This window comes from Salmo trutta, chromosome 14, assembly GCF_901001165.1.
Source record: "Salmo trutta chromosome 14, fSalTru1.1, whole genome shotgun sequence".
In the NCBI taxonomy this organism is placed as follows: domain Eukaryota; kingdom Metazoa; phylum Chordata; class Actinopteri; order Salmoniformes; family Salmonidae; genus Salmo; species Salmo trutta.
This window is the reverse complement of record NC_042970.1, coordinates 299,447-313,035: the sequence shown is the minus strand read 5'-3', so window position 1 is coordinate 313,035 and position 13,589 is coordinate 299,447. Positions and strand designations below refer to the sequence as shown.

Genomic DNA, 13,589 nt, shown 5'->3' with positions numbered 1-13,589 from the left:
ATTAACCTGGGGCACCATGGGAACATTGTTTTGATTGAGTTTCTATTTCCCAAATTAACTCAAAGGATATCAGAATATCGATTACAACAGTCGCTAAATTAATCAATTTCCTCTACAGTCTCATAATCTGAAAGTCGTATAATCCGGGAATCTGCACGGACCCGGGCTTTACCACTGAATTTACCACACCAATCTTAGTTGATTATTTATTTACTAGCAAGCTAAAATGATGATAAAAATGCACATACACAAAACACAGTCTAGCTATTGATTAGGACTTAGTATAACGGGCCAACACACTATGGCGCTTGTTACCCAAAATGGGGATTTTAAAGAGAGAGAAAGAAAGGAAGTACACGAGAGAAATATACATTTGGGTTCATTTGTCAGCCATGCTTATTTAACTAGCCTTGCCCCGAACTGCCGCTCTTATGGGTCAGAATATAATGATGTAATTACGTGTTGGAGTTCTCAGGTGGGAAGCTCCGCGTAGGTCGTTTAGGCTTCTAAATGACGCAGTTCTCCGGCGCAACTCTCTGGTTGTCCTCACGATGTCAGTGTCCTTCTTGGCTAAGTGGTCTGATCCTCACCCTTGATCGGAAAGGGGTCTTCTGAGGACAGACAGCTCTGTAGCTCAGAGCTCACAGCTTCGGCTCGAATGGTGTCGATACCACGATTCAATGGAGAGTGGAGGCTGGGTGGTTCGGCTTGAATTCACCCGCTTAGACACAGCTACTCGTCCGTAGCTCGTGTAGAAAAATATTTCTTTGTCTTCAACCTTGTGTTTCGTTTTGGGGTTCGTCGACTTTGTTAGACCTTAGCTGCAGCTTGGGGTCAATAGTCTTCCATGTTAATTCTTCACTCTCCTGTCTTATACCCTCGGGTCAGAAGTGGGTGTAACAGCCTTTAGGGCAATTCTCTGGGCGGACCAAGTAAAGGGGGCAAGGCTTAGATTTGGCTAAAAATCCGATTTTAGACACTAACTTCACATTTCATCTTTATCAAAACATTCTGTTTGATTTGGATATTTTCCAAACAGCGTACAATGTATAAACATCAGGCATATACTGGGAAAACTCTTAAAGGTACAATGTTTTCATAATAACATCATCTCTTAACCTTTAAAAACAAATACAAAAGTTACATACATTTTAATATTCCACTTTTCGTCATAACCACCATTGTGGCTGACGGAAACCATTGTTCCAAAGTCCCTTTATTGCATGTTTAATGTTCTGAGGCCAGTTCTCCATTGTTAGGACAAAGGAATTTCTCTGTATTATGGGCATGAGGTGTCATAAAACCCCCACATCTTCAGACCCCTAGATCTCTCCTCCTCTGTTGGGGGTTTGGGAGATAATCTGTAGGGTGGTGGTCTCCTGTACCCTGACCTGATCAGGACAGTCATGACAGTGTATTTTACAATATTTTCCTACAAGACTGGGTCTCTTTTGCAGCAGTGAGCATGGGGGTTCAGTGAGGGGATAATACAGCAGTGGGGGGGTTCAGTGAGGGGGTAATGCAGCAGTGGGGGTTCAGTGAGGGGGTAATGCAGCAGTGGGGGGTTCAGTGAGGGGGTAATGCAGCAGTGATGGTTCAGTGAGGGGGTAATGCAGCAGTGGGGGGTTCAGTGAGGGGGTAATGCAGTTGCGGGGGTTCAGTGAGGGGGTAATGCAGCAGCAGGGGGGGTTCAGTGAGGGGGTAATGCAGCAGTGAGGGTTCAGTGAGAGGGTAATGCAGCAGTGGGGGTCCAATGAGAGGGTAATAGAGCAGTGGGGGTCCAATGAGAGGGTAATAGAGCAGTGGGGGTTCAGTGAGAGGGTAATGCAACAGTGGGGGTTCAGTGAGGAGATAATGCAGAAGTGGGGGGGTCAGTGAGGGGGTAATGCAGCAGTGAGGGTAAAGTGAGGGGTTAATGAAACAGTGGGGATTCATTTAGGGGGTTTTGCAGCAGTGGGGGGTTTCAGTAATGGGTTAATGCAGCAGTGATGGTTCAGTGAAGGGGTAATGCAGCAGTGGAGGGTTCAGTGAGGGGGTAATGCAGCAGTGATGGTTCAGTTAGGGGGTAATGCAGCAGTGGGGGGGTTCAGTGAGGGGGTAATGCAGGAGTGATGGTTCAGTGAGGGGGTAATGCAGCAGTGGGGGGTTCAGTGAGGGGGTAATGCAGCAGTGGGGGGATCAGTGAGGGGGTAATGCAGCAGTGGGGGTTCAGTGAGGGGGTAATAGAGTGGTGAGGGTTCAGTGAGGGGGTAATGCAGGAGTGGGGGTCCAGTGAGTAGATAATGCAGAAGTGGGGGGGGTCAGTGAGGGGGTAATGCAGACGTGGGGGGTTCAGTGAGGGGGTAATGCAGGAATGGGGGTTCAGTAAGGGGTTAATGCAAAGTTGGGGGTTCAGTGAGGGGATAATGCAGGAGTAGGGGTCCAGTGAGGGAATATTGCAGCAGTGAGGGTAAAGTGAGGGGTTAATGAAACAGTGGGGGTTCATTTAGGGGGTTTTGCAGCAGTGGGGGGTTTCAGTAATGGGTTAATGCAGCAGTGATGGTTCAGTGAAGGGGTAATGCAGCAGTGGAGGGTTCAGTGAGGGGGTAATGCAGCAGTGATGGTTCAGTTAGGGGGTAATGCAGCAGTGGGGGGTTCAGTGAGGGGGTAATGCAGAAGTGGGGGGTTCAGTGAGGGGGTAATACAGGAGTGATGGTTCAGTGAGGGGGTAATGCAGCAGTGGGGGGTTCAGTGAGGGGGTAATGCAGCAGTGGGGGGTTCAGTGAGGGGGTAATGCAGCAGTGGGGGGTTCAGTGAGGGGGTAATGCAGCTGTGGGGGGGGTCAGTGAGGGGGTAATAGAGTGGTGAGGGTTCAGTGAGGGGGTAATGCAGGAGTGGGGGTCCAGTGAGTAGATAATGCAGAAGTGGGGGGGTCAGTGAGGGGGTAATAGAGTGGTGAGGGTTCAGTGAGGGGGTAATGCAGGAGTGGGGGTCCAGTGAGTAGATAATGCAGAAGTGGGGGGGTCAGTGAGGGGTAATGCAGGAATGGGGGTTCAGTAAGGGGTTAATGCAAAGGTGGGGGTCCAGTGAGGGAATATTGCAGCAGTGAGGGTAAAGTGAGGGGTTAATGAAATAGTGGGGGTTCATTTAGGGGGTTTCTCAGCAGTGGGGGGTTTCAGTAATGGGTTAATGCAGCAGTGATGGTTCAGTGAAGGGGTAATGCAGCAGTGGAGGGTTCAGTGAGGGGGTAATGCAGCAGTGATGGTTCAGTTAGGGGGTAATGCAGCAGTGGGGGGGTTCAGTGAGGGGGTAATGCAGAAGTGGGGGGTTCAGCGAGGGGGTAATGCAGGAGTGATGGTTCAGTGAGGGGGTAATGCAGCAGTGGGGGGGTTCAGTGAGGGGGTAATGCAGAGGTGGGGGGTTCAGTGAGAGGGTAATGCATCAGTGGGGGGTTCAGTGAGGGGGTAATGCAGCAGTGGGGGGTTCAGTGAGGGGGTAATGCAGCAGTGGGGGTTCAGTGAGGGGGTAATGCAGCAGTGGGGGGGTTCAGTGAGGGGGTAAAGCAGCAGTGGAGGGTTCAGTGAGGGGTTAATAATAATTACAAGCAATGCATAATGTACTGTTAAAAGGATTGGTTTTAAAGTGTCTCTCTTTTTAAGGCAACACAATTGCTTGAAATGATGTTATGTCTCTTAGGAAACTAATTCAATACTGTCTATTGGTCTGTCTCCACAGCGACCGACCCAAGGTCTATTTATTTCAGTCCAGTGTTCCCATATATCAAGGCTTCCATACTGTTGTGCGAGAAGCGTAATGCATTCTAACTCTCTAACCATATAATGATGGTAAATGTGCTGGAGGTAATACAAGTACATTACATGAACAAGAGATGAGTACGCGTGGGTCACTTTAAATAGTAATTATAATATAATATATCCATTACTTTTTTTGTTGTTGCTGATATTGAACTGAGCTACCACTCATTCACACTGCTACCACTTATTCCGACTGCTACCACTCATTCCATCTGCTACCACTCATTCTCGCTGCTACCACTCATTCCATCTGCTACCACTCATTCACACTGCTACCACTCATTCACTCTGCTTCCACCACTGCTACCATTCATTTGTGTACTTCTGACTTGTGTTCTACTTCTGCTAGACATATTGCATCCAAAATGGTACCATATTCCATACGTAGTGCATTACCAGGCCTGCATAGTGCTCTAGGGCCCATAGGGCTGTGATCAAAAGTAGTGTACTATATAGGGAATAGGGTGCCATGTCAGCCACTGCCTGTTTTCCCGCTGAAAGGGGATCGAGGCTGGAGCCACTGTGGTATCAAACCCTTAATACACTAACACTTTTACCATGGTAACCTGCGGACCAGGGTTCCAAACCAGGGTCCGATAAATTGAAATGACCGAGGGCTAATCTGGTATACCAGCCCGCTCTACCAATTCAGCTTGGGAATGGGGTTAACTGAAGACCGGCCCAGGTAAAACCAGGGTTCATAGTGCAAGTGTATTTGATGCTTCAGATTTATTCATCCTAGTTAACTGGCTGCTAGGTTCACTGGCTGCTAGGTTCACTGGCCGCTAAGTTCACTGGCCGCTAAGTTTACTTACCGCTAGGTTCACTGGCTGCTAGGGTCACTGGCTGCTAGGTTCACTGGCTGCTAAGTTCTCTTACTGCTAGGTTCACTGGCCGCTAGGTTCACTGGCCGCTAGGTTCACTGGCCGCTAGGTTCACTGGCCGCTAGGTTCACTGGCCGCTAGGTTCACTGGCCGCTAAGTTTACTTACCGCTAGGTTCACTGGCTTGCTAGGTTCACTGGCTTGCTAGGTTCACTGGCTGCTATGTTCACTGGCTGCTATGTTCACTGGCTGCTATGTTCACTGGCTGCTCGGTTTCACTGGCTGCTAGGTTCACTGGCTGCTAGGTTCACTGGCTGCTAGGTTCACTGGCTGCTAGGTTCACTGGCTGCTAAGTTCTCTAACTGCTAGGTTCACTGGCTGCTAGGATCACTGGCTGCTAGGTTCACTGGCTGCTAGGGTAACTTGCTGCTAGGTTCACTTACTGTTAGGTTCACTGGCTGCTTGGATCACTGGCTGCTAAGTTCACTTACTGCTAGGATCACTGGCTGCTAGGATCACTGGCTGCTAGGATCACTGGCTGCTAGGATCACTGGCTGCTAGGTTCACTGGCTGCTAGGTTCACTGGCCGCTAGGTTCACTGGCCGCTAGGTTCACTGATCGCTAGGTTCACTGACCGCTAGGTTCACTGGCCGCTAGGTTCACTGGCCGCTAGGTTCACTGGCCGCTAGGTTCACTTGCCGCTAGGTTCACTGGCCGCTATGTTCACTTGCCGTTATGTTCACTTGCCGCTAGGTTCACAGGCTGCTTGGTTCACTGGCTGCTAAGTTCTCTTACTGCTAGGTTCACTGGCTGCTAGGGTAACTTACTGTTAGGTTCACTGGCTGCTAGGATCACTGGCTGCTAAGTTCACTTACTGCTAGGTTCACTGGCTGCTAGGATCACTGGCTGCTAGGATCACTGGCTGCTAGGATCACTGGCTGCTAGGATCACTGGCTGCTAGGTTCACTGGCTGCTAGGTTCACTGGCTGCTAGGTTCACTGGCTGCTAGGTTCACTGGCTGCTAGGATCACTGGCTGCTAGGATCACTGGCTGTTAGGTTCACTTACTGTTAGGTTCACTTACTGCTAGGTTCACTGGCTGCTTGGTTCACTGGCTGCTTGGTTCACTGGCTGCTTGGTTCACTTACTGTTAGGTTCACAGGCTGCAAGGATCACTGGCTTATAGGATCACTGGCTGCTAGGTTCACTGGCTGCTAGGTTCACTGACCGCTAGGTTCACTGATCGCTTGGTTCACTGGCCGCTATGTTCACTTGCCGCTAGGTTCCCTGGCTGCTTGGTTCACTGGCTGCTAGGGTTACTTACTGCGAGGTTCACTGGAAGCGAGGTTCACTGGATGCAAGGTTCACTTGGCTGGGAGAACCTGGCTGCTGGGAGAACCTGGCTGCTAGGTTCACTGGCTACTTGGTTCACTTACTGCTAGGGTCACTGGCATGGAGGTTTACTTACTGCGAGGTTCACTAACTGCAATGTTCACTTACTGCTAGGTTCACTGGCTGCTAGGTTAACTTACTGCTAGGGTCACTGGCTGCTAGGTTAACTTACTGCAAGGTTCACTACTGCGAGGTTCACAGGATGAGAGGTTCACTTGGCTGGGAGAACCTGGCTGCTTGGTTCACTGGCCGCTAGGTTCACTGGTCGCTAGGTTCACTGGCCGATAGGTTCACTGGCCGATAGGTTCACTGGCCGATGCAAATTGCACCCTTTCGCCTGGCTATGGTCATACGTAGTGCACTATATAGGGAATAGGGATTTGGTCAACAGTAGTGCACTATATAGGGAATAGGGATTTGGTCAACAGTAGTGCACTATATAGGGAATAGGGATCTGGTCAACAGTAGTGCACTATATAGGGAATAGGGATCTGGTCAACAGTAGTGCACTATAAAGGGAATGGGATGCCATTTGGGACACAAAAAGAGAAATAATGATTATTGTTATTATTTGTTTTGACTTTGCAGGTACAGTAATGGCTGATGGTGATTGATTCAGCATGGATACTGTTTGCTGTGATTTCTCCTGATGTTTCCAACACTTCTGACATCATGTGAAGGGATCCAGAGAGGATGAAGAGGAGGGGTGAAGAATACTTACATAAAGAACTGTGATGGAGTCTATTCAGTCACCTGACATCCCCATGGACAGGTGCTTTAATTAACACGTGTGTGTGTCTAATGAATTTCTATAAACCGTTAGATATACATGTGACATGTGACATCGCTGTCAAAAGATCTGCATGTTAAATATATTGCATGGGAGTGTTGCGAATATATTGCATTACTATGAGAGGGTGTTATACTAGAATGACTGTTGAGGAGAGCTGGCAAGTAATCATTTCCCTCTACCGTTTACACCCACCTGTATCCTGTGATGAATAAACTTTCATCTGATTTTGTTTTTCTAATAAGGTACTTCAACAGCACCTGGAGAAACCCGTACGGCCAGGAGACTGTCCCGACACTTTTCAACAGCTCCTTCCGCCTCCAGCACCACAACAGCTTCCACAACATCCTACTAGGTGTGTGTGTGTGTGTGTGTGTGTGTGTATATGTGTATGCCTGGGTGTGTGTGTGTGTGTGTGTGTGTGTGTGTGTGTGTGTGCGCCTGGGGGCGTTGGGAAAGGAAGAAGACAGATGTTCATTCTAACCAATGGACAATAAAGTATCTATTCTATTAATTGTGTTATAATATTCTATTGTAGGTGTCTTCCTGGGCTTCCTGTCGCTGCTCACGGTCATCATGAACATCCTGGTACTCTACGCTGTGAAGAAGGAGCGGACCCTCCACACGGTGGGCAACCTCTACATCGTCAGCCTCTCCGTGGCAGATCTCATCGTCGGGGCCACCGTCATGCCTCTCAACCTGGTCTATCTGCTGGAGGATGAGTGGAGGCTGGGGAGAGTCGTCTGTCAGTTCTGGCTCATCATGGATTATGTAGCCAGCACAGCCTCCATCTTTAGTCTGTTTATACTTTGTCTGGATCGGTATCGGTCCGTTCACGAGCCGCTGAGGTACCTGAAGTACCGGACCAGAGGGAGAGCTAGCGTTATGATCTCAGGGGCCTGGCTAATGTCCATGACATGGATTATTCCTATACTAGGGTGGAGGTCATTCGTTCAGGTCGACCTCAAACCGGAGATGGAGAATAAGTGTGACACTGATTTCCGGTTTGTTACGTGGTTTAAGGTTTTAACTTCAGTGTTTAACTTCTACCTTCCGTCTCTGTTGATGCTGTGGTTCTACTCACGCATCTACATGGCTGTGAGACAGAACTTCAGAGAGAGGGAGAGGATTATCAATCCCACAGATTCCGTGGTGGACAACAGGATCGGACACAAAGTCCAAACAGGAAATAGCCCCTGCGAGTCTAAGAAAGAAAGAAACTCAGACTTTGATCAGTACACATTAGACCAGCCATACGACTCCACAGATACAGTTGAAACCAACGCACCCAGGGAACCCAAGTCTGGGAAAGACTCTCATTCCACTCATTCAGTGCTCAGAATGACAAAACGTCTGAGGACGACTGTAAAGGACAAAAGAAAGAGCGGCTCTTCGTCTTTCCAGCAGAAGAATTTGGACTCGGAGACCCCTTTGAACCTGTCCTCTTTACCTCTTGGCTTCACAAACTACGACGACGACAACGTTCAGAAACTCTACGTATCCGTGAACGACTGCAAGGTAGCCGTGCCGCCAAACTCTGTGGCTGGCGTCTGCGAGATAACCCAGATATCTGACATGCAGAGATACACCACTATGTTCTACAACAACGAGTTCACCCAGTCTGTGAATTTATCCCCGTCACCATGTCTCCATAATTCACCCGAGTCACCCCCGCCCCAGGAGGACCCAGAGCCTGATGATGGTGCTAACCCGGACGCTGCAGCCAACGCTGTGACTCTAAAACAGACCTGGCAGAAGTTCTGTGCCCAGTCCAGGCAGCGTATCCAGAGCCTTCAGGTCCATAAGGAGCACAAAGCGGCCAAGCAGCTGGGCTGTATTATAGCTGGGTTCATGATGTGCTGGATCCCCTACTTCATAGTCTTTATGGTCATGGCTTTCTGCCAAACCTGTGTACATCACAACCTACATATGTTCACGATATGGCTCGGGTATATTAACTCTACCTTGAACCCGTTCATATACCCACTCTGCAATGAGAATTTCAAACGAGTGTTTAAAACTATCCTACACATTAATTTGTGATGAAAAGTTTTATGAACATGAGTGGCATTTCAATGTATTTTCTTGTGATGCTTTAACTTGTAATATGTGTGTTTGAATGTTTTGAGTGACCTCAATTTGGTACCTTAAATTTGTATAATTTTGTAAATATAATGCTTATTTATTGTCCGCCTAAATATTTTCGTACACTATCAGACCCAGAACATAACATCATCGTTCCTACTCTGTGAAAAGACAGAAAGCATTGCAGCTCTGTATTTATTTATTATTTATTCGAATAACTCTGCTAAGAAGAACTGTAGAAAAAAAAACTCTGCAGAAGAGGAATAACTGCAGAAGGAGAATAACTCTGCAGAAGAGGAATAACTGCAGAATAAGGTTACCTGCAGAAGGAGAATAACTGCAGAAGGAGAATAAGGCACAGAGACAGTTTCAATACAATCTCCTTCAAGTGCTTGTCCATTTTTGGTGAAAACGGAAATGTGTCTTAATGGAATCTGAATTTTTGTTAGATATGAGTCAGTGCAGTGTCTGTGCTGTCCAATAAAGTATCCTAACTGACATGGTGTTTTTTTTTTTTTTTTATAGGTGAGTACGCAACTATGTAACTGTTATAGCTATTTACTTTACCTAAAATAATTACATCTCGTAAAGTGGAGTGTAGACACACACACACACACACTGTCTACTGTTGCAACTCACAGCTCACACAACATTCTAATATTCAAAACTTTTCTAAACAAATGGAGTTAGCTGTGCATAGACCACTCTACGTAGATAAAATATCTAAATATAACTCTAATGCATTGGCTTCATCCTGAGTTGAGGACATGCTGCCATGATTATTGTTATTCACTTTGGCCTGAATCATATGGGTAAATATACTGAATCATCTGGGTAAACATACTGAATCATCTGGGTAAACATACTGAATCATCTGGGTAAACATACTGAATCATCTGGGTAAACATACTGAATCATCTGTGTAAACATACTGAATCATCTGGGTAAATATACTGAATTCTCTGGATAAATACATTTTTTGGGATTCTAAAAAGTAGGCCAATTTATTCACAATAAATAGGCTAGGCAGGTCAACTTCCGATTTGGACGATTGAGTAAGACATGAGGTATCCAAAACAAATCTCAAAAGCCACCCACGGACACCCCACGCCAATGTCTGAAGAATTTTCCACAGGGATATTTCATCCCCCCCAAAGAAAAATGAAATATTGATTTCCGTACACTGTGAGCAGTCTTTCGACAAGGTATGCTTTGGTTTTGTTTATCAAGTCAACAGTACCTACAGTACATTAGTATTATCTGTAAATAAAAACATTGAGTTACACGATACATTTGTAGATACTTTAGGATGTCACACCTTGTCCAAAGACTGCTTACAGTGTAAAGATGTTTTTTTTCTTCCTTCAGTCGTCTGCATAGCTGAATTTACTGCCTTCAGTAATTTAGCTAGTGAGGAAAGATAGCCGGTAAGCTAACGTTAGACAGCTAGTATAATTGTTGCGTTACCTAGCAACTGTGTGTCATCCCAGGAAAGGAATAGTGAGATGAGGAGTGGAGGGTAAATGTTTCTGTCATTTTTCTTTCTTGCCTACTTGGTTACGGGTTCGTGTTCACGTTTAGGTTGATTCGTTTTTTTAACTCTATCCTACTTGTACACTACACACAACACGCACACAACATTCATATTGACTCTACACATACACACAATCATCATATACACTGCTGCTACTCTGTTTATAATATATCCTGATGCCTGGTCTCCTTACCCCTATATATACACTGCTCAAAAAAATAAAGGGAACACTTAAACAACACAATGTAACTCCAAGTCAATCACACTTCTGTGAAATCCAAATGTCCACTTAGGAAGCAACACTGATTGACAAAACATTTCACATGCTGTTGTGCAAATGGAATAGACAACAGGTGGAAATTATAGGCAATTAGCAAGACACCCCCAATAAAGGAGTGGTTCTGCACGTGGGGACCACAGACCACTTCTCAGTTCCTATGCTTCCTGGCTGATGTTTTGGTCACTTTTGAATGCTGGTGGTGCTTTCACTCTAGTGGTAGCATGAGACGGAGTCTACAACCCACACAAGTGGCTCAGGTTGTGCAGCTCATCCAGGATGGCACATCAATGCGAGCTGTGGCAAGAAGGTTTGCTGTGTCTGTCAGCGTAGTACAGTACATCAGGAGACGTGGAGGAGGCCGTAGGAGGGCAACAACCCAGCAGCAGGACCGCTACCTCCGCCTTTGTGCAAGGAGGAGCAGGAGAAGCACTGCTAGGGAGGTCATACAGGCACGTGGAGGCCACACACACTACTGAGCCTCATTTTTACTTGTTTTAAGGACATTACATCAAAGTTGGATCAGCCTGTAGTGTGGTTTTCCACTTTAATTTTGAGTGTGACTCCAAATCCATACCTCCATGGGTTGATAAATTGGATTTCCATTGATTATTTTTGTGTGATTTTGTTGTCAGCACATTCAACTATGTAAAGAAAAAAGTATTTAATAAGATTATTTATTTCATTCAGATCTAGGATGTGTTGTTTAAGTGTTCCCTTTATTTTTTTGAGCAGTATATATATATATATCTACCTCCATCACTCCAGTATCCCTGTCCCCTTCCCCCTATACATATCTACCTCCATCACTCCAGTATCCCTGTCTCCTTCCCCCTATACATATCTACATCTTCCCCCTATACATATCTAGTTTGATAATTGTGTAGTTTAGAGTAATTATCGAGGTTATCTAGCCAGCTATTTTTGTCCCTTGCGATGCCATTTCCAAACCTAGCCAACTATTACCGACGAGCAGCATTGTAGAAACTAAATACATCACAAAGGAACGTCTTGATTAGTGCTATGTTAGCTAGCTACATAGTTGCCTTTGTTTCATGATAAGGTGTAGTACTGAAACTATCGAGGTTACCTAGCCAGCTACACTTTCAAACAAAGTCAACAACGCAGCCACTGCTAGCTTGCCTACTTCACCAGCCAGCAGTACTGTATCATTTTAATAATTTTAGCCAATAAGACTTTTGCAGCGTAAGCTTAACTTTCTGAACATTCGAGACGTGTAGTCCAATTGTCATTCCAATCTCCTTTGCATTAGCGTAGCCTGTCAACTATGTGTCTGTCTATCCCTGTTCTTTCCCCTCTGCACAGGCCATACAAACGCTTCACACCGCGTGGCCGCTGCCACTCTAACCTGGTGGTCCCAGCGCGCACGACCCACGTGGAGTTCCAGGTCTCCGGCAGCCTCTGGAACTGCCGGTCTGCGGCCAACAAGGCAGAGTTCATCTGAGCCTATGCTACCCTCCAGTCCCTCGACTTCTTGGCGCTGACGGAAACATGGATTACCACAGATAACACTGCTACTCCTACTGCTCTCTCCTCGTCTGACCACGTGTTCTCGCATACCCCGAGAGCATCTGGCCAGCGGGGTGGTGGCACTGGAATCCTCATCTCTCACAAGTGGACATTCTCTCTTTCTCCCCTGACCCATCTGTCTATCGCCTCCTTTGAATTCCATGCTGTCACAGTTACCAGCCCTTTCAAGCTTAACATCCTTATCATTTATCGCCCTCCAGGTTCCCTTGGAGAGTTCATCAATGAGCTTGACGCCTTGATAAGTTCCTTTCCTGAGGATGGCTCACCTCTCACAATTCTGGGTGACTTTAACCTCCCCACGTCTACCTTTGACTCATTCCTCTCTGCCTCCTTCTTTCCACTCCTCTCCTCTTTTGACCTCACCCTCTCACCTTCCCCCCCTACTCACAAGGCAGGCAATACGCTTGACCTCATCTTTACTAGATGCTGTTCTTCCACTAATCTCATTGCAACTCCCATCCAAGTCTCCGACCACTACCTTGTATCCTTTTCCCTCTCGCTCTCATCCAACACTTCTCACTCTGCCCCTACTCGGATGGTATTGCGCCGTCACAACCTTCGCTCTCTCTCTCCCGCTACTCTCTCCTCTTCCATCCTATCATCTCTTCCCTCTGCTCAAACCTTCTCCAACCTATCTCCTGAATCTGCCTCCTCAACCCTCTCCTCCCTTTCTGCATCCTTTGACTCTCTATGTCCCCCATCCTCCAGGCCGGCTCGGTCCTCCCCTCCTGCTCCGTGGCTCGACGACTCATTGCGAGCTCACAGAACAGGGCTCCGGGCAGCCGAGCGGAAATGGAGGAAAACTCGCCTCCCTGCGGACCTGGCATCCTTTCACTCCCTCCTCTCTACATTTTCTTCTTCTGTCTCTGCTGCTAAAGCCACTTTCTACCACTCTAAATTCCAAGCATCTGCCTCTAACCCTAGGAAGCTCTTTGCCACCTTCTCCTCCCTCCTGAATCCTCCCCCCCCCTCCTCCCTCTCTGCGGATGACTTTGTCAACCAATTTGAAAAGAAGGTCGACGACATCCGATCCTCGTTTGCTAAGTCAAACGACACCGCTGGTCCTGCTCACACTGCCCTACCCTGTGCTTTGACCTCTTTCTCCCCTCTCTCTCCAGATGAAATCTTGCGTCTTGTGACGGCCGGCCGCCCAACAACCTGCCCGCTTGACCCTATCCCCTCCTCTCTTCTCCAGACCATTTCCGGAGACCTTCTCCCTTACCTCACCTCGCTCATCAACTCATCCTTGACCGCTGGCTACGTCCCTTCCGTCTTCAAGAAAGCGAGAGTTGCATCCCTTCTGAAAAAACCTACACTCGATCCCTCCGATGTCAACAACTACAG

At 47.2% G+C, this 13,589-nt stretch overlaps 1 protein-coding gene across 1 annotated transcript; it reads left to right on the top strand.

The window, feature by feature from the left end:
* The first annotated feature begins 6,695 nt into the window (after positions 1 to 6,695).
* On the top strand, positions 6,696 to 9,339 carry LOC115207057 (histamine H1 receptor-like). The gene is made up of 3 exons (XM_029774069.1): positions 6,696 to 6,780; positions 7,044 to 7,153; positions 7,337 to 9,339. Exons 1-3 carry the CDS (start codon positions 6,743 to 6,745, stop codon positions 8,839 to 8,841), a joined length of 1,653 nt encoding a protein of 550 aa, XP_029629929.1. The 5' UTR covers positions 6,696 to 6,742; the 3' UTR covers positions 8,842 to 9,339.
* The last annotated feature ends 4,250 nt before the right edge of the window (positions 9,340 to 13,589 follow it).